The 24,095-nt window shown below is 43.4% G+C and overlaps 1 protein-coding gene across 3 annotated transcripts in view; it reads right to left on the minus strand.

Annotated features, from left to right (window-relative positions):
* Nucleotides 1–674: 674 nt before the first annotated feature.
* Nucleotides 675–24,095, minus strand: part of RMND1 (required for meiotic nuclear division 1 homolog) — a 44,660-nt gene continuing 21,239 nt past the window's right edge. For 2 of the 3 annotated variants that reach the window (XM_045058219.1, XM_003986644.5), the window contains 7 exons: nucleotides 22,459–22,559; nucleotides 19,449–19,555; nucleotides 18,479–18,543; nucleotides 17,687–17,763; nucleotides 15,235–15,355; nucleotides 1,358–1,474; nucleotides 675–890 (listed from right to left, as the gene is read on the minus strand). In XM_045058219.1, coding sequence (XP_044914154.1) covers nucleotides 849–890; nucleotides 1,358–1,474; nucleotides 15,235–15,355; nucleotides 17,687–17,763; nucleotides 18,479–18,543; nucleotides 19,449–19,555; nucleotides 22,459–22,559 — 630 coding nt within the window. In that variant the 3' untranslated portion in view covers nucleotides 675–848. Of the gene's footprint in view, nucleotides 891–1,357; nucleotides 5,833–15,234; nucleotides 15,356–17,686; nucleotides 17,764–18,478; nucleotides 18,544–19,448; nucleotides 19,556–22,458; nucleotides 22,560–24,095 lie in introns of all 3 variants that reach the window. The other variant, XR_006598406.1, reaches the window with a different exon arrangement.

A 24,095-nucleotide genomic window follows, 5' to 3' on the forward strand; every position in this document is an offset into this window, starting at 1 on the left:
AGCACATAAATGTCAAGTTCTCTGTGCCATTTTTTCATTTCCCCAAAATATGTGTGAAATGAAAAGTGTTTGTGGGAAGAATATTCTGACTAGGTAGGTAGTGAAAGGATGGACAGTACTGATTAATGAAAAGGAGAAATGTCAATGAGCAGTTATCCTGAAATTATGTCATCCAAAGTAGGTAAAGAAAATTCCACTTCTGTCATCACAAACCTGTATTTTATGTATTTACTCCCAACACTCCAGAGTTCCTGTATGGGAACTTAGGGCTAGGATTGGGATTTCCTGGAGAAAGATGATGGGTAGTGTCCAAAATCTAAGCCTTTTGGCTTTAATAATTCTTAGGTACTAAGATTTCTTAGGTACTAAGCTTTCCACAGTTCTTTAAAAATACCTTCTTGGGGCGCCTGGGTGGCGCAGTCGGTTAAGCGTCCGACTTCAGCCAGGTCACGATCTCGCGGTCCGTGAGTTCGAGCCCCACGTCAGGCTCTGGGCTGATGGCTCAGAGCCTGGAGCCTGTTTCCGATTCTGTGTCTCCCTCTCTCTCTGCCCCTCCCCCGTTCATGCTCTGTCTCTCTCTGTCCCAAAAATAAATAAACGTTGAAAAAAAAAACAAAAAAAAAAAATAAAAATACCTTCCTTTCAGCTTCTCAGTTAAAGACCCCAACGCCAGATTTGTCATTAATTTTTATTCAAGCAGCAATACATTTAGGAGCTAAAAAAGATCACTGCAACTTTTTGATTAAAAAAATTAAATACCTACTAAATAAGAGATTCCCCCAACAGTGAGCATTTATTTTTGATTGCAGAACTTTAATATCCCTTGCACTGATGCTTTTCTTTGGCCATCACTTGATCAGGAAAAATACTCGTCCCAATTCAAACATTACCTTAGGGTGATAAAATGAGATTTATTAATTTCATAGCAAATCATTTGTACAAACTAAATGACTTTCCAAGATTGTGATTAATGAAAAATGCTCCTGTAGTCTTTCCCATGTGGCAAGCTGCAGATCTGAGGCAAAGGGCCTATAAATTTGCAGCTAGAACATTCTCTAAATGCTGTCTTTAAAAATGGAACTTCTCCAAAAATCACACTTGGTGCATTTGCAATATTGCCATAGCCACTTGAAACTTGCCTCACTTCCAAATAAACTCAGTAAGTAGGACAAAGCCATGTTCTTCTCCACTATCATTTTCTATGTCACATTATTACTTTTTTAGATTTTTAATTTTCATTTTTTTAAGTAATCTCTACACCCAAAATTAGGCCCAGACCCGCGACCCAGAGATTGAGTTGAACGCTCCAGCAAGAGTCAGCCAGGCACCCTTATTTTCATTTTAAAAAGATCCTTACCTCGATGGTGATCAGAATGACGATCATCCACTCCAGGCGGAGTGCCCTCTTCTCAGTCAGGTGATTCCTCATTAGATCTGTCAGCTCCATGCAGTGTTGAAGTTTTTCATTCATGACCTGCATCAGAAAAATCTTAGGAAGTGTCCTGTATTTATATTTCAACAAGCCTAAGAAAAGTGTCACATCTCAAAATTCTAAAGGCTTGAAATAGGTAGACTCTTGTTCCTTAGGCCTCTCCCCTCTCTGCCTCTTGTGACTCTAGAGACATTTTGTAAAGCATAGATTTGACTGCAGAAGTACTCTGCATACTGAAGCTCTTACAGCCCAAGATTTTGGTGGAAGATGTAAAAATAAAGTTATGGAGTCCTAGCTTTTGGTAGCTGCCCTTGGGTTTTTAGCAGTTAAGAAAGGCAAACCCGAAACACGCTCTGTGGTCAGAACATGCTTTGTGGCCAAAACATGGCCTGAAGATGACAACGATTACCTTCTACTAAAGCTGCCCATACCCCCAAACTTCACTTGACCTGCTGCATACTTGCCACTAGATGGCACTGCTTTCAGTGCTCAACTGCAGAGGTTCTGGTTTCCGATGCCTCGCCACAGGCTGGTTGGGGTGGGTTCAGAGTCTTTGAATTTGAGACTTGGATGTGACTCCTGGTAGTTATACCTCCTTAATCTCTGTATTTCACCTTCTTTTGGAAACTGGAAAATCTGGAAACCTTTAAAAAATAGTTTCCCTTTGATAACTTACGGGGTGGTGTGGATCTGGTCTGGAAATTTGAGGCCATCCCCACAGATGCATGTTTGGGGATTAATGGAAATGTGTCAGTGTGCCATATGTATAAGGATTCTGCACAGAGCATTACATCGCCTTAATCATGAGAGCACATGGGCCCACACTCAAGCATATATTTACCATGTTTCCAGGCTGGACACGATGTAGTTTCTCATCTGTATAAATGTTTAGGACAGTGCCTCCTTTCCTCTCCTTTCTTTCCTACTTTCTTCCCCCCTGTTCCTACTGGCTGTTCAATCTTGGTCTGTAAACTTGCTCATCCCCAGGCTTGCTTCTCTCTTCAAGACGCTGGCCCCACCCTCTTCCATTTTCTTTCACCTTTGACTAAACTGGCATTTCCTTCCTCCACCTCCTCATCACTCAGTTTATTCTTCAGCCCTTAGAAGCTGCGTATTACAACCCCCCCGAAACCTCCAAATGTCCTAATTGGTAAATGGCAACTTTTCTTGGTTATAAACCTGTTAAACATTTGACAACACCTTGAAATACACACTTCCTTTGACTTTTTCTCTCCTAAGAACTAAGTTTTCTACCTCTGACCATTTTTTTCTGGGGTTTCTCTACCTCCTCTAGTTTTTAGATAGCATTTCCCTAAGTCCTGATCTTGTCCTCCTTGTCTTCTAGCTCTGCACTCTGCTTGCACGATCTCACCCATTTTGGTTTGTGTAGATGCTCCCTAAACTTTGGTCACTTACATCCCACCATCACCACCCCCCCCGCTGCCCCTGTGTCCCCAATCACTATATGTGATGTGTGTGTTCCAGCTGCACTATTACATGATTTCCAAAGGCTCTGCTTAATATGTCTATTTTAAAAGTAAAGGGGGGGGGTGCCTGGGTGGCGCAGTCGGTTAGGCGTCCAACTTCAGCCAGGTCACGATCTCGCGGTCCGTGAGTTCGAGCCCCGCGTCGGGCTCTGGGCTGATGGCTCAGAGCCTGGAGCCTGTTTCCGATTCTGTGTCTCCCTCTCTCTCTGCCCCTCCCCCGTTCATGCTCTGTCTCTCTCTGTCCCCCCCCCCCAAAAAAAACGTTAAAAGTAAAGGGTCACTGCCATAAATGGACAACGGTTGGACGTGAAACTATGCTGCCAACAGGAGGCTGAGCCTGACACCTGGGGAAGTGGGAGAGTCGCATCCGTTAGACAGCCTATCAAGAACCGCGACAGCCAAACTAAGTTCTTCTCCCGAGAGAAATCTGACTTGCTTCGATGTTCATTCAGGGTCCTTGTATCACCTAAATTCATCTCTTGAACAAGTGTTATGTATCCCACATTTTGGGAAAGACTTAACTATTTTCTACTCTCAAATATAAATGTTTAATGCTGGTCTCTTCGACTGAATTTCCTTTTTAAGTAGGCTTCATGCCCAATGAGGAGCCCAACTCAGGGCTTGAACGCGTGATCCTGAGATCAAGACCTGAGCGGAGATCAAGAGTCGGACACTTAACTGACTGAGCCGCCCAGGCACCCTTCTCTGACTGAATTTCTTTCTATAAAACATCTCTGGGTCTCCTGCCCACACCTCAAATTTAATGTTTCTCAAATGAAAACTGACATCCTGTTCAAATCTATCCCTTGCCTTGGGTTTCCAATCAGGTCCTTATCTTCCCAGTCACCTGGGGTGGAGATGTTTGATCTCTAATCCCCACTCCCTACGGTTAGCCCCTCCGTGGACAGTCTTAAATCTACTCCTTACTTAGCATTCCTTAGTACTACAGAGGTAGGTCTTCATCAACTATTCATTATTCAAGAAGGGATCCATCGCCGTCGCCCCCTCCCCGCCCCCCCCCACCCCCCCGCAGCATCAGTTTTCATTCTAAACAGCTGTTCAACAGCTTTGTAAGCATTTTACCGTTCATTGCCTTCTTGATAACATTATCCCCGATCATGTGGTCCAGTTGCATTTTAGATGGTGGGGTCCTGAGCAATCTTCAGAAAGCCTTCCAGCCCGCTCTTTCCTCGGTGCCCCTACAGCACCCTGTCCCCTGGTGTCAGGCACTTCATTCTGCCTCACAATCCTCTGCTGTCCACGCGGCACCCTCCCCTCCTGCCCCCCACCTTGGGGGGTTCCTCTTGCACGAGTTTCAACCGTGGGATACTGCCCATCATGATGTCAGCACCCACCTGGCACCTTCCCCAGGCCTCCTCCCCAAGGCCCCAGGGTGGAAGAGCTGGGGAGAAGACCCGGGCTTAGCCGACCATAATGCCCAGTTCTCTCACCGCACGGCTGGTCAAAGCTTGGACACCTGTCCCAATCCCTTGAAGTTGCCAGGCAGACCGAAATGTCAACTTGGACATTCCCTCTCCCCACACCTGTTTCCCCCCATTCCCCAGAGAAGGCCACGGAGAGGCAAGAAGGAGGCCAACCTGGCACAGAAGGTGCTCAGGAGAGAGTCCCGAGTGACCCGTTTGGGTCTGTGCGAGACATGCCTTGCTCCCACACTCCAGCCTGGTTTTTCTCGGCAGTACACGGTGATAAAAGCAGCGCTGAAACTTTTCCCGTGGTTTGTGCAAGGGAGTCCCCACTAGCGCACGCTTCCTACTTCATTTCGCTACAGCGTCATTCACGTTACATGCACACACGAGGGAGAACACAGGGATGGTATACAGAGGTGGTAAATGCAAAGTGGGCTCTAAACAGGTAGGTGCTGGGAGGAGAGGGCGGGGAGCTACAGGAAGGGGACCTGGGGAAAGCACCTCACACAGGAAACCGCATGGACGCACAGCACGCTGGATACTTGGAAATACTTGGAAGTGAGGTTAAAAAGGTAAGTTAGTGCCCAACTGTGAGAGATACTGTAGACCGTATGCTGTAGGCACAATAACGATACCCCACGGGCATTCACACCCTGATCCCTGGGATTTACGCACACGGCCTGGAGAAGGAGAGTTACAATTGCATATAGAAAAAACGCTGATCAGCTGACCTTAAGACAGGGAGATAAACCTAGATTATTGGGGGAGGTGGGGTTCAGCGTAGTCACGGTGGAAATGGCAAGAAGAGCTTCAAGTGATGCCACATGAGGCCCCAACTCGCCTCTGCTGCGTGGCAGGGGCTGCAGGCCAAGGGACGTGGGCAGCCTATAGGAGCCGGAGAAGGCAAGGAAAGCCTTTTCCTGCCCAGCGCCTCCTGAAAGGAACGCAGTCCTGCCACACCTTGATTTTGCCTCAGTGACTCTCCCGTCAGACTTCTGACCCACAGGGCTGTAATCCGATGCATTTACGGTAAGCCAGTTTGCGGCAACTCGTTACAGCACAAGAGAAACCTCCACCGCGCGGTAACGTTGGGATTTTATTCTGTAGGCGCTGCGGGTCCTTTGTTCCGTCTTCAAATGTCGTATTTACTATACTGTGCCGGGCAGAGGAGACATCTCTGCCTTCCAGCTAAATGGTCCAGCGAAGAAGGTATGGGAACAGTCCGGGGAGTGTTACAGGTGGGGCCTAGAAGGGAGGCGTCAGCATTGTAACCCCCTCCACCCCCGCCCCCCCCAGTGTGGTCACCAGCCCAGGGCCTGTCATCTGGACTTTCAAGAAGGATCTGTCAATGAATGGATTCGTAGGAGAAAACGAAAGACGGTGTGCCTGGACGTGGAGGGTGAATGAAGTAGAAAGAGGAAACCACCATGCATTTCAATTTTCTGCTTGACTGACAGAGAGATGAGGCTGGTGGTCCCGCCACGAGCTGAAACGGAGAACAGGAAGGTTCAGTGTGTTCTGGGAGAATGCCACGGGTTGCATTCTGCGATCTTAACCACTGGTTAGTTCTACAGACATTTACTGCGCATGTGCTCTGGGTGAGGTCTTGCCGAGAACTGGGACCGTAACGGGTAAGAGGATCATCCTGGTCTCTGACCCCAGGGAGCGTACACGCTGGCGTGCAGTGACACACAGAAGTGACTCTCGGAGGGATGCTAGGAGGTCCGTGAGTGTGGAGGACGTGTGGGATTTAGCAGGCGATGAAGCAGCAGAGGTAACGGCGGGAAGGTAAACAGGAAACTGAGGTCAGATATACTTATTTGGAAATCGTCAGGAAGAAATGGGCGCGGAAGTCACGGAAGGAACCCACGACAGGACTCGGGGACGCCGACAGACCGGTGTGGTGAGGGGCCCACCGCAACCTGGCTTTCCTGGCGCGACTGCACTTGTGCAACCCGTCTCCGACTTTCCCACTGAACCCCTAATACCGGCTGAAAGGACTTCGCCTCCACCCTCAACTTTTTGGATGGCTTTCCGCACATCTCGTGCCTATTACTCTTCTTCTTCTCAAGATTCTTTCCCCTGGGAAAAAAACCAACAACAAACTGGAAGAAGGAACAGCTTTTTCGTGACACCACCACTAACTCTCTTTGTCCTGTACGTCTTCTTGGAACACTGTAAACCTTGTTCAAGGGCAGCACCGGTTCTTAATTTTTTTTTTTTTTTGTATCACACACGGTGCCAGCATTGCGTTGAGTGCGCTAAGGAACGTTAAATTCTTTTATCGCCTTCTAAATAATCTTCACATAACTAGTCTTAACTGCCTTTGGCATGCTAAGAAAGTACCCTGAGAAATGTAGTTTGGGAACTTTCAGGAATGCTTGCTAACTCATGTGGAAGGTTTGACACCAAAGAGATGGCTCAGAGTGGGGCTGGGAGATGATGAACAATTAGCTGTAATGACCCAATCAAGCCACGTAGATGACAATGGTAGTAACAGGGCACCTATGCTATTGGGGAGACTAATTTAATGGAATGAGAGGAGAGTTCCATAAAAACCGTCAGTTACCAAAGGAATTCTGATAAGCGTTTTAGTTGCTATGTAAGGAGTTTTCAGAAACAGAACATCCAAATCCATTATATACAATGGAATGTAGTTCAAACCCACGTGACCACCATGCTTAGCAGGCATTTACCTACGAGAGGTCCCAATCCACCTACCTTGCTTGCCCTCTGGGCCCATGAGCCAAATCATCCCTGTGTCTCCGGTGTGCCTACCATACATTCAGATATTTGGGGAAAGTAGCTTCTATCCCCTTTGCTGCTGTGTTGTAAGGAAGGAGGGGGAATCCCACGGGTATAGCTCCAATTTCATAGAAGTCCCTTTCCCCCTAATACATTGCTACTTCTACTTTTAGCTATCTTGCCCCAGTTCCTAACATAGAATCCAATAGAGATGTGGTAGAAATATGTAATTTATAAAGATAATTAAAATCAATCTTGAATTTTAGCTCCTAAAGAAAAATTAAAGTGAATTTTCAGGGACTGTTGGTATTACAGAATGTTTGTATCCCCCTTAAATTCTTACGGTGAAGCCCTAACTCCTAAGGTGATGGTATTTGGAGATGGGGCCTTTGGGAGGTGATCAGGTGGAGATGAGGTCATGAGGGTGGGGCCCCTATGATGGAATTAGTGTCCTTACGGGAAGAGGAAGAGACACCGGATAGCACTTTCTCCTTCTGCCATGTGAGGCCACACTGAGAAGGTGGCCACAAACCAGGAAGAGGGACCTCAGCGGGAACCCAGTCCGTACACGTGATCAGAACACTCAGGTGCAGTGTGTGAAGTGCTGCCCCTGGGACATACATACAAAGAACTCCAGAAGCACAGAGGCACAGACCCGATGGGAAACCTTTCCTAGGAGGCGACCTTTGGGCTCATCAGGCAAAATGCAACCAGAGATGGTCCTGGCCCAAAAGCATCAAACGAATCAAATCACATCAACTTGAAAGAACTTAAGCTAGAGATAGATGATGGTGCCACATTTAAACAGACCCTTATTCTGATGAACTGCAATGTATGCATCCTCCCTGTGTACTCAGTTAAGGACTGAGAAGCCAGTAGTACTGTAGTTAAATATAGTTCGTACGAGATTAAAAAAAAAATAAACAAAACTGCCACAGAACAGACCTGTTCCGGGATTTTTCCAATTTGGGGACTGACTGGACCCTACCCCACCTGCTCTCTGGGCTGCACAGTCAACCTTCCCATGGTGTCTCCACTGGAGGAGCTCTGTGCCCAAGGAAGCCCCGAGATACCCCTCCTGGTTTAACAGAGTATGATGCACTGGCACTTTCTCCAGGTTTTCCCTTCCTTCTCAGCATTTTGATTCTTGTCCAGCTAGTTGATTATTTCATTGCACTTCTGTCTTCATTATTGACCCTCCTTTGACATTTCTCATCTTCAACTCTGGCTTTCCTGTTGAATGCCGTGTTCATATTCAGTTCTTGAAAGACACCCTTATCTTGATACTTCGGTGAGCCATATGCTCAAACCACGTTCATAATTGGTGACCATGATATTGTTTCTCCTTTCCGGTACCGCTGTCCACGAAGGACATGCGAAAGACACCTTTGGCATCAATATCACAGAACCGTGGTTTGAGGGAAGACAGGATGGGGTGGGGGGAGTGTGCCTGAGCTCAAGCTTCCAAGCAGCTGGTTATCTTGGTTACTGCTCACTTTACTGACTCAATTAAGCACAGCAGGCTGGTTATCAGAAGAGGCAGAGAAGGTCTCTGCATCTGCTTGGTGGCAATGGCTTTGGACCCCATCACAATGATCACGATTCTACCAGAAGTCTCCATTCCAAGACAAAAAGAGACACCCAATAGCAGTAACTTTGAGTGCTCTCCGATTTGCCCCCAGTGAAATTTGTCTCATCAACACTGATGTTTTCCGTTAGTGTGTCATTAAAGAATTCTCATAAGAGACTTTATTTTCAAGTTAACTTTACTGAGGCATAATTTACATACAATAAAACGCAGCCTTTCTAACTATACAATTGGAAGACTTTTGACAAACGGATATCCTTGCAACTGTCCCTGCAATGTTTCCATCATCCCAAAAAGTTCCTTTGTGCTCCTATGAAAACTAAGGTCCCATCCACCCACCCATCCCGAGCTCCAGGGAATCAATGATCCACTTTCTGTAACTACAGATTCGATCTGCCTTTCTAAATCCCATAAATACAGCACATCTGTTTTTGTGTCTAGATTTTTCCATTCGGCATAATGATTCTGGTATTTATCCATGTTGTGGCATGTATTAGTAATTAACTTATTGCTGAGTGGTATTCCACTGTATGGATATACCACAATTTGTTTATCCATTCACTTACTGATGGGCACCACCTGACTTCTTCTAGTTTGGGGCTATTATGAATAAAGCTGCTACGAACATTTGTGTATAAAACAGCGAGAGGACACGATTTCGTTTCTCCTGGGTAAAATACTTAGGAGTGGAATTGTTGAGTCTTCTCGTAAGACAATGATTGGTTTTATGAGAAACTGCCAAGCCATTGTACCAATTTATATTTCCATGAGTAATGAAAATTCCAATCGTCCCCCATCCTTACTAATACCTGGTATCAGTCTTTTAAATTTTAGCCATTCTAATGGGTGTGTAGTGATATCACATTGTAGTTTTTAAAGTTTTTTGTTTTTGTTTTTGAGAAAGAAATAGAGATAGTGAGCAAGCAGGGAGGGGCAGAGAGAGAGGGAGACAGAATCCCAGGCAGGCTCCACCCTGACAACGCAGAGCCCGATGAGGGGCTCGAACTCACAAACCATGAGATCATGACCTGAGCTGAAGTCAAGAGTGGGACGTTTAACCGACTGAGCACCCCTCACATTGTAGTTTTAATTTGCACTTTCTTGGTGAACAAGGACACTGAACATCTTATTCATGTTCATACGGCCACTTGCATTATTTTCTTTTGTGAGGTGTCCAAATCTCTCCCCCATTTCAAAAATTGGGCTGCCCTTTAATTATGGAGTAGAGAGTTCTTTATATTTTCTGGATAAGTCCTCTGTCAGGAATACATACTGAGAACATTTCCTCCCAGCCTGTGGCTTGTCTTTCCTATACTTAGCAATGTCTTTCGAGGAGCAGTAGTTTTTAGTTTTGACAAAGTAGAACTTACCAAGTTTTCCCCCCAAGGTTCATTTTTTTTCCCCTAAGAAATCTTTGCCTGCCTGAAGGTCAGGAGGCTTTCTCCTATTTTTTATTCCTAAAGTTTTATAGTTTTAGTTTTTATATTTTTAAGTCTCTGATCCATGTGTGTGAAGTAAAGAATAGAGTTTTTTTTTTTTTTTTCTTTGAGAGAGAGAGAGAGAGAGAGAGAGAGAGAGAGAGAGCAAGATCATGCAAGTGCAAGCAGGGGAGAGGCAGAGAGAGGGAGAATCCCAAGCTCGGGACTCGAGGCGGGGCTCCATCGCACAAACAGTGAGATCATGACCTGAGCTGAAATCCAGAGTTGGATGCTTAAACAACTGAGCCACCCAGGTACCCCTAGAGTTTTTTTTGTTTTTTGTTTTTTTTTAACTTATGGCTATCCAATTATTCCAGCCATTTGTTGAGCTGATTTATATTTGTCAAAAATCAATCACCTAAGAAAAAACATCAATTGCCTATATGTGTACAGGTCTGTTTCTGAAATCTACTCTGTTCCATTAATCTATATGTCTATTCTTATGCCAAGAGTCAAATGTCTTGATTACCGTAGCTTGATTTACTGCAAGCCTTAAAATCAGATAATAAAAGTCCTACAACTTTGTCCTTTCTTCAGAGTTGGTTTGGCTAGTCTAGGCCCCTTGCATTTACATTTTATAATCAGCTTGTTACTTCTAAAATACATTTTTTAAAAGCCTACTGGCATTTTGCTTGGGACTGAGTTGGAATCTACAGGGTAACTTCCAGAAGTAACTTCTTCATAATACTGAATCTTCTGTTGTACATACATGGGATATGTCTTCATTTAATTTCTCAGCCAACATTTGTAGTTTTCAGGGTACAGATCTTTTTTTTTTTTAATTTATTCCTATATAATCTGAGGTCTTGACCATATTGTAAATGGTATTTCAAATATTTCATTTTCCAATTGTTCATTGGCAGTATAGTTATTTTTTTATATAGTGACCCTGGATTTTTTAACCTTGAGAAATTCGCTAATTAGTTCTTGCAGCTTGTTTGTAGATTCTTTAGGACATTCTTCATACAAGATCCTGTTGTCTGTCAATGAATTGTTTTACTTCTTCTCAAGAGATTTTAAATCTCGGAGCTATAAATACGGCCACCCGCAGGGATTGGTGCCTTGTCTAGCTGGCACGGCACAGGGCTTTCTCCACGTGTCTAGGGTTCTAGAGACTGGGTTAGCAGCGGATCCTCCCAACTGCCGCTGTGTAACAGTGGTTACGTGTCAATCCTTTCATGGAGAGACTCCATCTCAAACCGGCCTCACTACTGGAAGAAAGAGTACGCTCAGCATCCTCCGAGTACAGGAGGACGAGCCTACACAGCCCTTCTGTTCTGAGAGTTTTATGCTTGCACTTGACCATTTGGTTGTCCACTTGGTTGTCAAGGTATTCTTCGTTCAAGGTGTCCTCGGTTGCAGACCCGATGCCAAGAATTCCATCTTGAATAGTGAGAAGAGACACAGAAAAATGGCCACGTTCCAGGTTAGAGATCAGATCGTTAGTCTGTTATCAACCTTCTTGCCCAAGCCAAGTGGCAGTGGCAGCTGGCTTACTGAGGATCCTGCACGTGGGAGCAGAAGGTGCTTGCTGGCAGTGCCTTTGGTGGCCTGAAGCAGGGGATCATTGAAGTCGCAGCAGCGAGAGGATGATGTGGGTCACAGCACTTACCAAGTAGGCTTCTAAAACGTTCTCCACCGCTTTCAAAACCTGAAGTCTATGTTAGGCAGACTTCTAAGACGTCACCCAAAGATCCTTGTCACCTGGAATTCACACCCCTGTGCAGTCCCCTCCCCTGGACCGTGGGCTCCCCTTGTGACTTGTGTCTGACAAAAATACCGCAAAAGCAAGCAGGCTGTAATCGCGGACGAGGCTACGAGAGACTGAGTCTGTCTTGGCGGTGCTCTACCCCCTTCCTCTCCCCCGCTCGCCCAGACGAAACGGGCTGCCTGCTCTACGGAGAAGACAACGGGGCCGGGAACGGAGGGAGGCCTCTGGCCACGAGCTCAGGAGGAGCTGAGGCTTCAGCCCAACGGCCTGGGAGGAACTGAATCTTGTCGATGACACAGGGGTGAACTAGGAAGTTCGCCTTCCCCGCTGGTCCCGGAGATTACTGCAGCCTCATGAGAGCCGGAGGCCCGGGCTGAGCCGGACCCGGATTCCGGACTCCTCAAACTCTGGGACAGTAAGTGCTGTTTGAAGCCACTCAGGTTTGCAACAAGTTTTTTCGCAGTGATAGCCAACGAGTATAACCACAGGAGAGCCCTCAACTCTGTAAAGCTTTTGGCATCCCTTTTATAGCCCCTGGACCTTCAGCCTGTAGGCACAGTCCACAGCTATGCAAGCCCCATGTTTTTCATGTCTGACCAGACATCTGGATCGCCAGATCCTGTCTAGGTAGACTTAGTACCTAAAACCGTATCGGAGGCCACTGAAATTCGAATCTTATGGTATCACTGATCAATCTTTTTGCGGTAGCTAAAAGCAACACGGTTTAGGGTGGGCCTCGTGCCCTGACCACTGCCAGCGACCTCTACTCGCCTGTGCTCGAAGACGCCCATAAAGATAGAGGTGGTAGCAAGTTCAGGGACAACTATAGCTGGTACTATACAGGTCAGTGACAACTACACAGACAACTTCGATGTTGTTCTTCAGGGGGAAGTGTCTGGTGTGGGGGAAAATATGTAGATACCAGAGCTGCCATAACATTCAATGAGCCATGGTGGGTTTCTGAAGTTGTAAGTCATTTATTTTTGACTGGGCATCGGATGCACTGGGGAAGTGGTAGGAAAGAAGACTGAAAAAGAGGAGGAAACACGAAGGTCCTTGTATATGAAAGCAAAAACACTTGAACATAACCCATTAGGCAATGAAGGAAATTAAAGGTACTAAACTGGCTGGAGGGAAGGAGAAAAGGCAATCCACAGATAACTAACATCAAGATAAATCAGATACTGAAATCATCTGACAAGGATTTTAAAGCAGTCATCACGAAACTGCTTCAATAAGCAATTATGAACATGCTTGAAACAAATGAAAAAAAAGAAAAAAACCCAAAAACCAGTCTCTGCAAAGAGAGAACATAAGAGGAATCATACGAAAATTTTAGAACTGAAAGGTACAATAAGCAAAATAAAAAAATTCAGCGATGTGCTCAGCAGCAGAATGAAGGTGATAAAAAAAAAAAAGAATCCGTGACCTCAAAGGCAGAGCAATGGACATGACCCCACACAAATGACAGGGACAAACCAGAACAGAAAACAAGTGAACAGAGCCCTGAATGTGTGCGGGAATGGGAAAGGAGCTTATATTCAGGCTTTCTCATCAGAAACCAAGCAGCTCGGAACTAGGTACCATGGCAGTTTTCGGGTGCGGACAGAACAGTCACCCCAGAACCCTAGAGCTGGGGGCGGTGGGGGGGGGGGGTGGGGGTTATTACTGAGACAGTCTCACATGAAGGAAAACTAGGAGGGTCTGTTTCTGCAGACTTATCCTAAAGGAATAACTAAAGAATGTTTGTGAAATGGAAAAGACTAAAAGAAATCTTGGAACATCACGAAGGAAAAAAAGAACAACAGAAAGAACAAAAATAGAGATAAATGCAATAGAATTTCCTTCTCTTGAGTTTTCTGAATTACATTCGGCGGCTGAAGCAAAAATTGTAACACCGATGGAGTTGTCACAATGTCTGCGGAACAGTTAAGACAACGGTACTGTAAATGGTGGAGGGTAAAGGGATGTAAAGGGGGGTAGATTTCTACACCTGGCATCTGGTCAAATGTCAAAACCAGCAGACTGATAAGCTATGTATGTATAATATAGTATCTAGAACAACCACTAAATATCTGTGCTGAGAGACATAGCAAAAAACACAGAGATAGATAAACCAAAATGGAATCCCCAAAAATGTTTTAAGGAATGCACAGGAGGGCAGGGACTGATACAGGCAACAACTCGGATGGATCACAAAGGCATCATGCTCAGTGAAGACAGTTTTAAAAGTCGCACGCCGTGCGATTCTATTTATGTAACATTTTCAAAATGACAAAATTACGGAGACTAGATCACTCACGGGCAGGGGTTAGGGATGGTGGGGGAGGGGAGGCGGTGTGACTAGAAGGGGCAGCACAAGATCTCTGGTGACACAACAGCTCTGCATCCCCGCACCACATGGTCACGTGGACGTCAATGTAATAAAAGGTCACAGAACTACGTGCATATGTCGCAAAACATCCGTTTTCTTTTGCACCCTCCTTCCCCACGTCGTTTCTATCATGACCACCTCCGCCCATCCCATCATTCTCTTGATGCCTATGTCTTCTCAGTTTTGCTTCATTTTGCTTCTAAATGCTTGCGTGATGGTTCTCACTGGATGGCTTCTTGCCCTGTACTCTCAATGTATCTTTTTTTTTTTTTTAAAGTGTATTTACTTTGAGAGAGAGAGAGAGAGAGACAGCAAGTGCGTGTACATGGGGGAGGGGCAGAGAGAGAAGGAGACAGAGCCAAGCAGGCTCCAGGCTGTCAGTGCAGAGCCCAACTCAGGGCTCAATCTCACAAACCATGAGATCATGACCTGAGCCACAATCAAGAGTTGGACGCTTAACCAACTGAGCCACCTAGGCGCCCCTCAACATATCTTAAATTTCACTCCTCCACTCCCCTTGACCCCACCTGTCTACGTACTGCCAAGTTCCTACCGGGCACTCGCAAGCAAACATCAGTCATCCTTGACTCTTCCCTTTCCTTGGCCTCCCATTATCAATTACTTGATTTGTCTTGGAAGGTTCTTTCTTGAATTCATTTCTTTTCTTGCTGCCACCAACACAGTTCTGGGACCCAAGAACTCTTGCTTGAGACTTGATGAGGGCTTGGAAAAGTAGGCCTCCAAACTCTCACTTATCTCATCTAGTCTGCAGAGCAAGTATCAGAATTTCCTTTGATGCAATAAAGAAAATTTCTGGAAACTGTACACAGCAGATGGGGAAGGGGAAATCTGGAGATCTGAATACAAGTCAAACAAGGTATTTCTCCCCAAACAGTGAAACACATTTACTTAAATTTCAAATTTCTCTTCACACAGTCACACAAATTATAAATAGTGTTGTGTCTTTCTCAGTGAAAGCAGAAAATACATACCTTAACTCTACGAGTAATGCTAAGGAACTGACAAGTTTTATCATAAAGTTGTTCCAGGTTTTCTCTGTCCCAGTAGAAATCGGGAGTGATCAAGAAGTCTGAACTCAAGTTTATACGGTGTCTTAAAAAAACAGAAATTATAAAACTTTTTTTACCTTGAATGAAAAATCACAGTCTCTATTTCTTTTTACCTAGTACTTTAAGAAAACATTTGTTAATGCTGACCGTGTTTCTGAGAAATATGTAAATAAAAAAAATTTACATAAGGATTTCAAAATCTGCAACCAAATTACCTCAATCTTTAATACTATTTATGAAGTAATTAGAAAAAAATCCCCTCATTTTGCTTTCATTCTGAGCTTTTTTCTGTTTTCATTAAAAATTTTTACAATATATACACTTTTTTTTTTTTTGTGGCTAGGTAATCATGTGGCTTAAAAATGACAGAAAAGGTACACTGACAAATCTCACTCCTATTCTTATCCCTCTTTCTTTTCTCCCACCCATAACGGGTAACCGATGTTAGCTTTATTCTTCCAGTGTTTGTGCAAACACTGGACAAGTATACACACACACACATCCTTCAATATCTACCTTTTTGCATAGGAGCCCTAAGCTTACTTTTAAATGAAAATTTAAGGCATAGAAGTAACACATAAATGGTTATTCACTATAAAAAAGAAAGCCCTAGAGAAGAAGTCAGAAAACAGTAGTCAGCCCTCTTACCCTAAAACACAACTCAAATCCTTCAGGCCCTGCGAATGCTTTGCTGTGTCCTTCCAGACCTTTCCTGTGCATACATTCATGTATGCGTGTGCACATATAAACATATATTTGTAGCACGATACATATCAAGATAAAGATGAATGTTTATTTTTGTTTGTTTTACAAACTGGATAATACTATACATAATTTGGATTTAAGTTTTCACTCAATGTAACTTGCCATGTATCTATCAGAGATTTACCATGTTCCTTTTACTAATACACAAGCACTTCTATTATAAAGAGAAGAAAACTTAGGATAAGGACAGTAGGACTCTATAGAAACTGCTCACAAACCTAAATATATTTAACTCTAACTTCTGAGTTTTGATACTATTATAATCTGTCGTATCAAATTCTTGTGTTAGCAGAGAAGAGGACAGAAGAATCTCTCTACCCCACTTCTTGGAAAACTCAAGGCTTCATTCACATGTGCTGCCCGGATGCTCCCGATGAGTGGGCTTTTATTTTGCTGGCTTCCTGAATAAGGGCCCCTGAGCTATGAGAAATGCATCGGTGATGAAACCCTGGAGCACTTCTCTCCAAGCCAATCTCTACGGAGAATGTGGGAAACAGCTCTCAAACTACGTACAACGACCTCGAGTAGCTCACGCCATATACTCTGAGGGACAAAACACCACTGCCTGGTGAGAATAAGGCCAGGATGCAGGGTGTTTCGTTCCATGAATCCTGGGAGAATTACAAAGATGAAATAAACGGGAAACCTTTCCAGAAACTTATTTAAAATGATGCACTGATGTATTTCGCCAATTTTAAGATCCGGTTCTTTCCCATCTCTGAAAACGGAAGGCATCTTTAAAAAATGGTGTCTTACGGGCGGCAGTTGTGACTTAGTGGCCATTGCTTTAATTTCCCGTATGCTTCCTTTTTATGTACACCCAAGAGGGAATGTGACGGAATCTACACTCAAATAAGGCTAAAAGTCATTGCGGTGTAAATGTTAATTCCGTGATAACATAGTGTAACTGGCAGCACTTGTCTCTGTTTCCCGCATATATAGGAATTAAAGTAAAATATATTATCTAAAATAGTATTTATAATATTTATAAAATAAATATATTTTAATTCCAACGTAATTTGTAATGTTATATTAGGTGTACAATACGGTGACTCAACAATACGTTACTCTGCGCTCATCGTAAGTGTACTCTCAATCCCCTCACCCAGCTCCTCTCTGGCAACCATCTGTTCTCTACAGTTAAGAGTCTGTTTTTTGGTTTGTGTCTTTCTGTCCTCTGTTCATTTGTTTTGTTTCCTAAATTCCACAAATGAGTGAAATCATACGGTATTTGTCTTTCCCTGACTTGCTTTATTTTGCTTAGCGTTATGCTCTCTAGATGCAGTAAGATGGTTTTCCTGAGAATTCCTGTCACCCAAATTCTAGAATATACCTTTCTCCCTACAGAGAACATCTCCTGTGCCCCGTACGTAGGTTGACTGTGGATGGATCAGGATCTCTGTGCACATGCAGAACCTCATGCAGTGCGGTCCCTAATGTAGCCCAAGGGCTCCTGACCGGGAAGGTTCTGCCTACTTATTTATCCAGGAGATAAATATAGCTGCAATTCCCATAAGGGTACGTGGTTGCTTTTTATTCTACAATTACAGGAGTGTTTCCTTCAGACTGTTAAATATATAAATTACTTTATTTACAGAGAAAATTCTACCTCAGGGCAAAGAGTTCACCCATTTTCTGCATAACTTCTTGATGAGATAGTTTCACTTTCTTCCCAGCTTTTAAAGCCTATTTGGGAGGGAAAAAAATACATACGTACATACATGTATATCTCTCCAACAAGTCACAGGACCAAACAGCACATTCTAAAGCAGTCACTGACTCCACGTAAAGGACTGTCTTGGATGCTACTCTCTCAGTCATTTCTCTTTGAAATTCAAAATCTTATTAAGTAGAAATTTTACATTCCCTTGTCCCACCTCTAGGATCTACATTCCTAACCTCTTACTGAGAAAGCAGGGCCTCTTACCCCAAGAATAATTCAATTATTCATTCAAGTAAAAAACAAAATCACAGTAAACATGAGTGTTAGTGTATTTTGATATAACTTTACACGTATTTTTCAAGCCACTATTTGTCTCATAATTCAGCAAAACACTTTTCAATCAAGAAAACTGGTCATAATCCTATTCCTTAGAGGGGACAGAGCTCACTTCTCAAAAAATACAGTTACATTAAAATTACTACACCATCAGAAGAAAGTAATTAGACTTTTAAGTTTTAAAAAGTAAAAACAAAAACAAAAACCAAAAAACAAAAAAAACAGCATAAATTTTTTTTTTTATATGTAACGAGTGTTGTGTTCTTGGTTAAATTCAGTGTAGGTTTTCCAGTGTTTGTTACTACTTTATTGTACTCCTAAATATACTGTTGGGTGGGAAATTTGTATTTTTCCCAAATAGAAATCAATCCCTGAAAACAATCATAACATTGGTATAATTACCTCTGGAATTGACTGAATAGACTCAATAAATTTGTCCAGTGATGCCTCCCAAATAGCCAGTTTCACTGGGGGAAAAAAATAACAATGAAACTTTTTTTTATCATCATACTCCTGTTTCTACAAAACGCATAATGAATTGCACAGGACCTCTACCGCCATTGCAGCCCAGTTTAAGAAGCACATGTGTTAACAATGTGACACTGAAACTGAAGAATAGTTACCATCATACAGGGGAGCACTGAGCGCTCTGCCATGTCGGCAGACCAAAGTGACACCTGGCAGAATTCCTGACTTTCTAACTCTGGATCTCAGAAACCCAGGACTATGAGGTCCACCCTGAAGGGAAGTGTGGCTGTGCAGAGGGGGCAGGACCCAGGCCTTCCTGGCCATTCGCGGGCCCCCTACTCTTCTCGGGGCAGTGTGTAAAGCTCACGAGTCCCGGAAGACTCTGGGAGCGGTGGACAGGCCAAGCCAGCCACAGCGGTGGACAGGCCATGCCAGGCATGGCTGCAAATCTCTCAGAGAACTTCTAGTTTTATTCAGGTGCATGGATCTCCCAGAAAAAACTGAGAGCCACTGTGGCTCTCTGTCCCACTCCCATGAGGAACTGGGTGCACTTTTCTACAGAGGCCTGCGCCCAGTCACAGCGGGCTTTCTCTGCCCGGATTACAGACAACCTGAGAGTAACGACCACATAGAAGAAGAGAGGGACACAAAGGGAAAAACAATACTACAAAAAATATTTTTGGAGAGGGCAAGCTTTATTGAAAGAATTAATAAAGAATGAGTAGCTTCAGCAGATATGCTGTTCCCTGTATACTATACGTTCTTTTCTCTTGGAAGGAAAAGAAATGCTAAAGCTTTGCCGAGTGTTCTGTGAAACATGCCTAAATCCTTACTAAATGGTTAAGCTTCCTTTGATGAAATGAAAACTATGCAACATATTCTCGGATAAGTAGCAATAACTTACCTGAAAGACAAAGGGCATTTGAGAAAGCAAATTTCTCTAGAATGGCGTCATCTAAATCTAGCTCCGAATTTAACCTGATTTCCCCTCTATGAAGTTTTGACTGTCCCCTGTGAGAAGAAAATTAAAAACAAAAAGGTATAAATCTTAAAAAGCACTTTAATTTTTTTTCATTCTTTCTTCTTCAATTTTTTTATTTTGAAAAAGTCACTTTACACTCTTTCTAGAGGTCATTTTGGCAATTTATACCAAGAGTCTTATAAATGTTCTTATATCCTTTGATCCAAGTAATTCCATTTCTAGGAATTTATCCTAAGGAAATAATAAAAAATGCAAAGGAAGATCTGTGTACGAAAAACTTTTATGGTTAAATGTTTAACAGTAAAAAACGAGGAAAAAAAATAAACGTTCAATAGGAGAATGGTTCATTAAATGAAGTCCACAGAGCAAAAATCAGCAAGCATGTTTTGATATTTCGTAGAAAGGGAATACAATGATCACAATAAATTGCTAACTGATAAAAGGCTGCTCATACACACAGACTGTGATCTAAAATCACACTGACATGGTGGGAAGGGCGAGGGAGATGGGGAAGCGGTGAAAACCTGAGGTTACACGTGAGGACTTTGGGGGGGCTGGGAAGTGACGAAAGGGTGTGAATTTGGGAACATACGTGTCACAAGCAAACAGGAAAAGAAGAGGGTAAACCATCACAGAGGATGGGAGGCAAGAGACGGACAAAGCGGTGGACAAGGAGGCCGGACGGGAGGGTAGCGAGGCAGAATCTGCTGACAAGTTCAGGTGGAGGGAGAAAGAAAAGACAAGAAAGCAGAGTCGACAGGATGCTTTAATGAAGGAGCTTGGCCAATGTCACAGCACCGCACAAGGCAGCCAAGAGCTGGAATCACTGGCAGGACTCACGAAACAACTAATTGACAAAACCCAATTACGGAATCTGGGATCCAAAGAGATCCCAGTTGGGGATTTCACTCCTCCACAGACCGTAAGGTAATACCTGTGCACACGTGTGCGTGTGTGCGCACAGGGGCACACATGTCTGTCGGTGCCTAGTAAGGAACGGTTTGATAGGGAAGTAGAGCACAGAAGGAAAGTTCGTGGGAACCATAACCACAAGACCAAGTGCTTAATAATAAAAATTAATACACTTCTTTAAAAAAATTTTTTTAGGGGCGCCTGGGTGGTGCAGTCAGTTGAGCGTCCGACTTCAGCCAGGTCACGATCTCGCGGTCCGTGAGTTCGAGCCCCGCGTCAGGCTCTGGGCTGATGGCTCAGAGCCTGGAGCCTGTTTCCGATTCTGTGTCTCCCTCTCTCTCTGCCCCTCCCCCGTTCATGCTCTGTCTCTCTCTGTCCCAAAAATAAATAAACGTTGAAAAAAAAAATTTAAAAAAAAAATTTTTTTTAATGTTTATTTCAGAGAGAGCACATGAGCACACACGCGCACACGCGCTCGAGTCGGGGAGGGGCAGAGAGAGGGAGACACGGAATCCAAAGCAGGCTCCAGGGTCTGAGCCGTCAGCATAGAGCCTGATGGCCCGAAGTGGGGCCTGAACTCTTGAACCCTGAGATCATGACCTGAGCTGAAGTCGGACACGCAACCGACTGAGCCACCCAGGCGCCCTAGAATTTTATTAATTTGAGGGGCGCCTGGGTGACTCAGTCGGTTGCGTGTCCGACTTCAGCTCAGGTCATGATCTCACAGTCGGTGAGTTCAAGCCCCGCGACTGGCTCTGTGCTGACAGCTCAGAGTCTGGAGCCTATTTCAGATTCTGTGTCTCCATCTCTCTCTGAACCTCCCCCGTTCATGCTCTCTCTGTCTCAAAAAAATCAATAAAGGTTAAAAAAATTAAAAAAATAAATAAATAAAAATAAAATTAATAAAATTCTATTAGTTCTTCATTTGTTGTGTCTCTCAGGTTCACGTCCTCACTTTCAAGTGTATCCACTCTGGGCCCAGGCCCTCACTCACTGGTCCGGTGCCCTTGGGCAGGACAAAACATCTCTGAACCTCGTTCCGAAAACTAGTTAACGTCATTTGCAGGGTTTTTGTCAGGACACATGAAAGGATGCGTGGAAAGCACTTAGAACAGTGCTGGGCACAGGGCGAGTAGTTCACCTTTGCCGGCTATTATTACTTAGCTCTGATCCCATCTGGTCTTTCTAAGGCTTGCTGGTGTCTCTTCCAATTTTCCTAAAGCTCTGCTCTCATCGCTTCCTCTAATACACAGGATTCTTTCTCCATATTCCACTAGACAGGTAACTCCAGGCCTTTCAATCTTGTTCACCCAGCCTTTTCTTTCTGTTCTGACATCTTTTCATCTTTCCCTGCTTGCCGAGACAGGACAATCAGCTGGTATGTTGCCTACCCACTCATCTTCTCTGAGGATGCTGTCAGGCCCCCACTTCCTGCAGACACCCCCATTTCTATAAGTAATTCTCTTAATTCACACCCTCGTCCAAACTCAAAACCAGCAGGGGAAAAAATGGACTTACTCATGAGGACCTTTACTAGAATAACCTGATAGGTTCATTCTGATGAAGGCATAGTACTTTTGAGGAAGGTTATGCTATCCACTTGTTTTTGTTTGTTTGTTTGTTTTTTAATATTTGAGAGACAGAGAGACAGAGCACAAGCAGGGGAGGAGCAGACAGAGAAGAAGGCACAGAATCCGAAGCAGGCTCCAGGCTCTGAGCTGACAGCACAAAGCCGGACACAGGGCTCGAACCCACGAACCGTGAGATCATGACCTGAGCTGAAGTCGGACGCTTAACCAACTGGGCCACCTCGGCGCCCCTCTACTATGTGTAGCCTGACAAGTTAAAAAAATTATGTTTACCTACAAATATTTATTATATCGTTTAGGCTTTGTATCTGTACCAGTAAATTTTTTTCTTAAAATGAGTCTCCAAATGTGTAAGTTGTTTATTGTCTCCACTGCTTCCAGTCTAGTAATTCCAAGTGCCCTTTTTGTAAATGTGATAAAATGTTGCTCACTCTGTTTTGATGTAGTTAAGCTCTTCATTCTCCCAGTGCACCAGTGCGATTTCATAGGGCTGGATTTCATGTTTTTCTAAGACTTGCATCACATGCTTCATCTAGAAGAAAATGAAAAGTAAGTAACCTGAAATTATACCTGATCCTCTCCGTACAGAACTATGTCATAGTGTTAAGGGTTATAACATTTGTCATTACGTTTGGTGACATTTCTTCTGTTTAGTTTTTACTTAGCAATAATCATGCCTCGGATAAACCTCACTGGCCACTCACTGCCACTGTGCAAAGCTCTTCTGATTAGTTTTTAAGGAAAAGGCAAATTTGTTGTGATATTAAACTCATCGGAATAATATATTAACTTGTTTTCACATTTAGAAAACACATTAGCATAAAGAAAATTAAAATTATCACGTTCCACAACCCAAAGAAAACCACGAGTTTTATGGTTTGTATCTGTGAAATCTTTTTAAAAATGTGTAAGTCCCATACTTATAAAAATTTAAACAACATAAAGGTATAAAGTAATAATCTCTCTCCGCTCTCCTGAATTCTTAATCCCCAAAGAAAACCCTAATTTGCTGCATATCCTTCCAGACTTTTAAAAATACATGTGTTTTTTTTATATAAAATTAGATCATAGTATGCATGTAAACATTTTCAATGCTACTCTCCTTAATGCAGAAACCGCAATTTATTTAACCTTCCTCAATGTCCGTCCACAGATTATTCCTACTCTTGAGACACTATTACAAGGTTGCAAATGCACCATCCTTATGTATCTTTGTGGTCTGATGGGGGTATGTCCTCAGGAATTGCTAGATCAAAAGACACGCACACTTACTATTTTGATAAATGTTGCTAAACTGCTCTCTAAAACGGTTTTTCCAATTTTAGAATCTAAACATTTAAGAAAACATTTTTTTTTTTTTGAAGTAAGCTTCACGCCCAGCACAGAGCCCAAAGTGGGACTTAAACTCATGATCCGGAGGTCAAGACCTGAGCTGAGATCAAGAGTCGGATACTTAACCGACTGAGACACCCAGGTGTCCTCAGCAGAGCATTCTTAAAAAATACTGGGTATTACCAGCCTTTTACATTTCTGCCACTTCAAACAGCCAATTTTTCTTATATTTATTAGTCATTTATATTTCCTTTTCTTCAGGAAACCCCACCTTACCACCGCCGTGTGTGTGTGTGTGTGTGTGTGTGTGTGTGTGTGTGTGTGTGTAGTGGGGGTGTATTTCCTTTTAGTAAAAGTGGGATTTTATGAGGCATATTTTTTTAACTAGCCCTGATATTATAATGGTTATATTTTATAATCTGCTTCTTAAATTTAATTAGGCAATTTCCTAGGAACAGATATTTTTCTGCATAATTTTTAAGAACTGCAGTATCACCTAGGGAGGTATCTGACAAACTTCCTACCATTACGTACTTCGGTTATTTCTCATTTTGCTACTGTAAACGGTACGCCGATGAACATTTCTGAACGTCACTTATCATGCGTAACTGCAATTACTTCCTCTGGATAACATTCTAAATGTAAAACTTTGTTGAGTTAAATATAAAGCTTTGATCTGTATTACCAAACTACCTCTAAAAAGGTTATAGTAAACAAACTGTGATCGCGATAATGA

This window comes from Felis catus, chromosome B2, assembly GCF_018350175.1.
Source record: "Felis catus isolate Fca126 chromosome B2, F.catus_Fca126_mat1.0, whole genome shotgun sequence".
NCBI classification, from domain to species: domain Eukaryota; kingdom Metazoa; phylum Chordata; class Mammalia; order Carnivora; family Felidae; genus Felis; species Felis catus.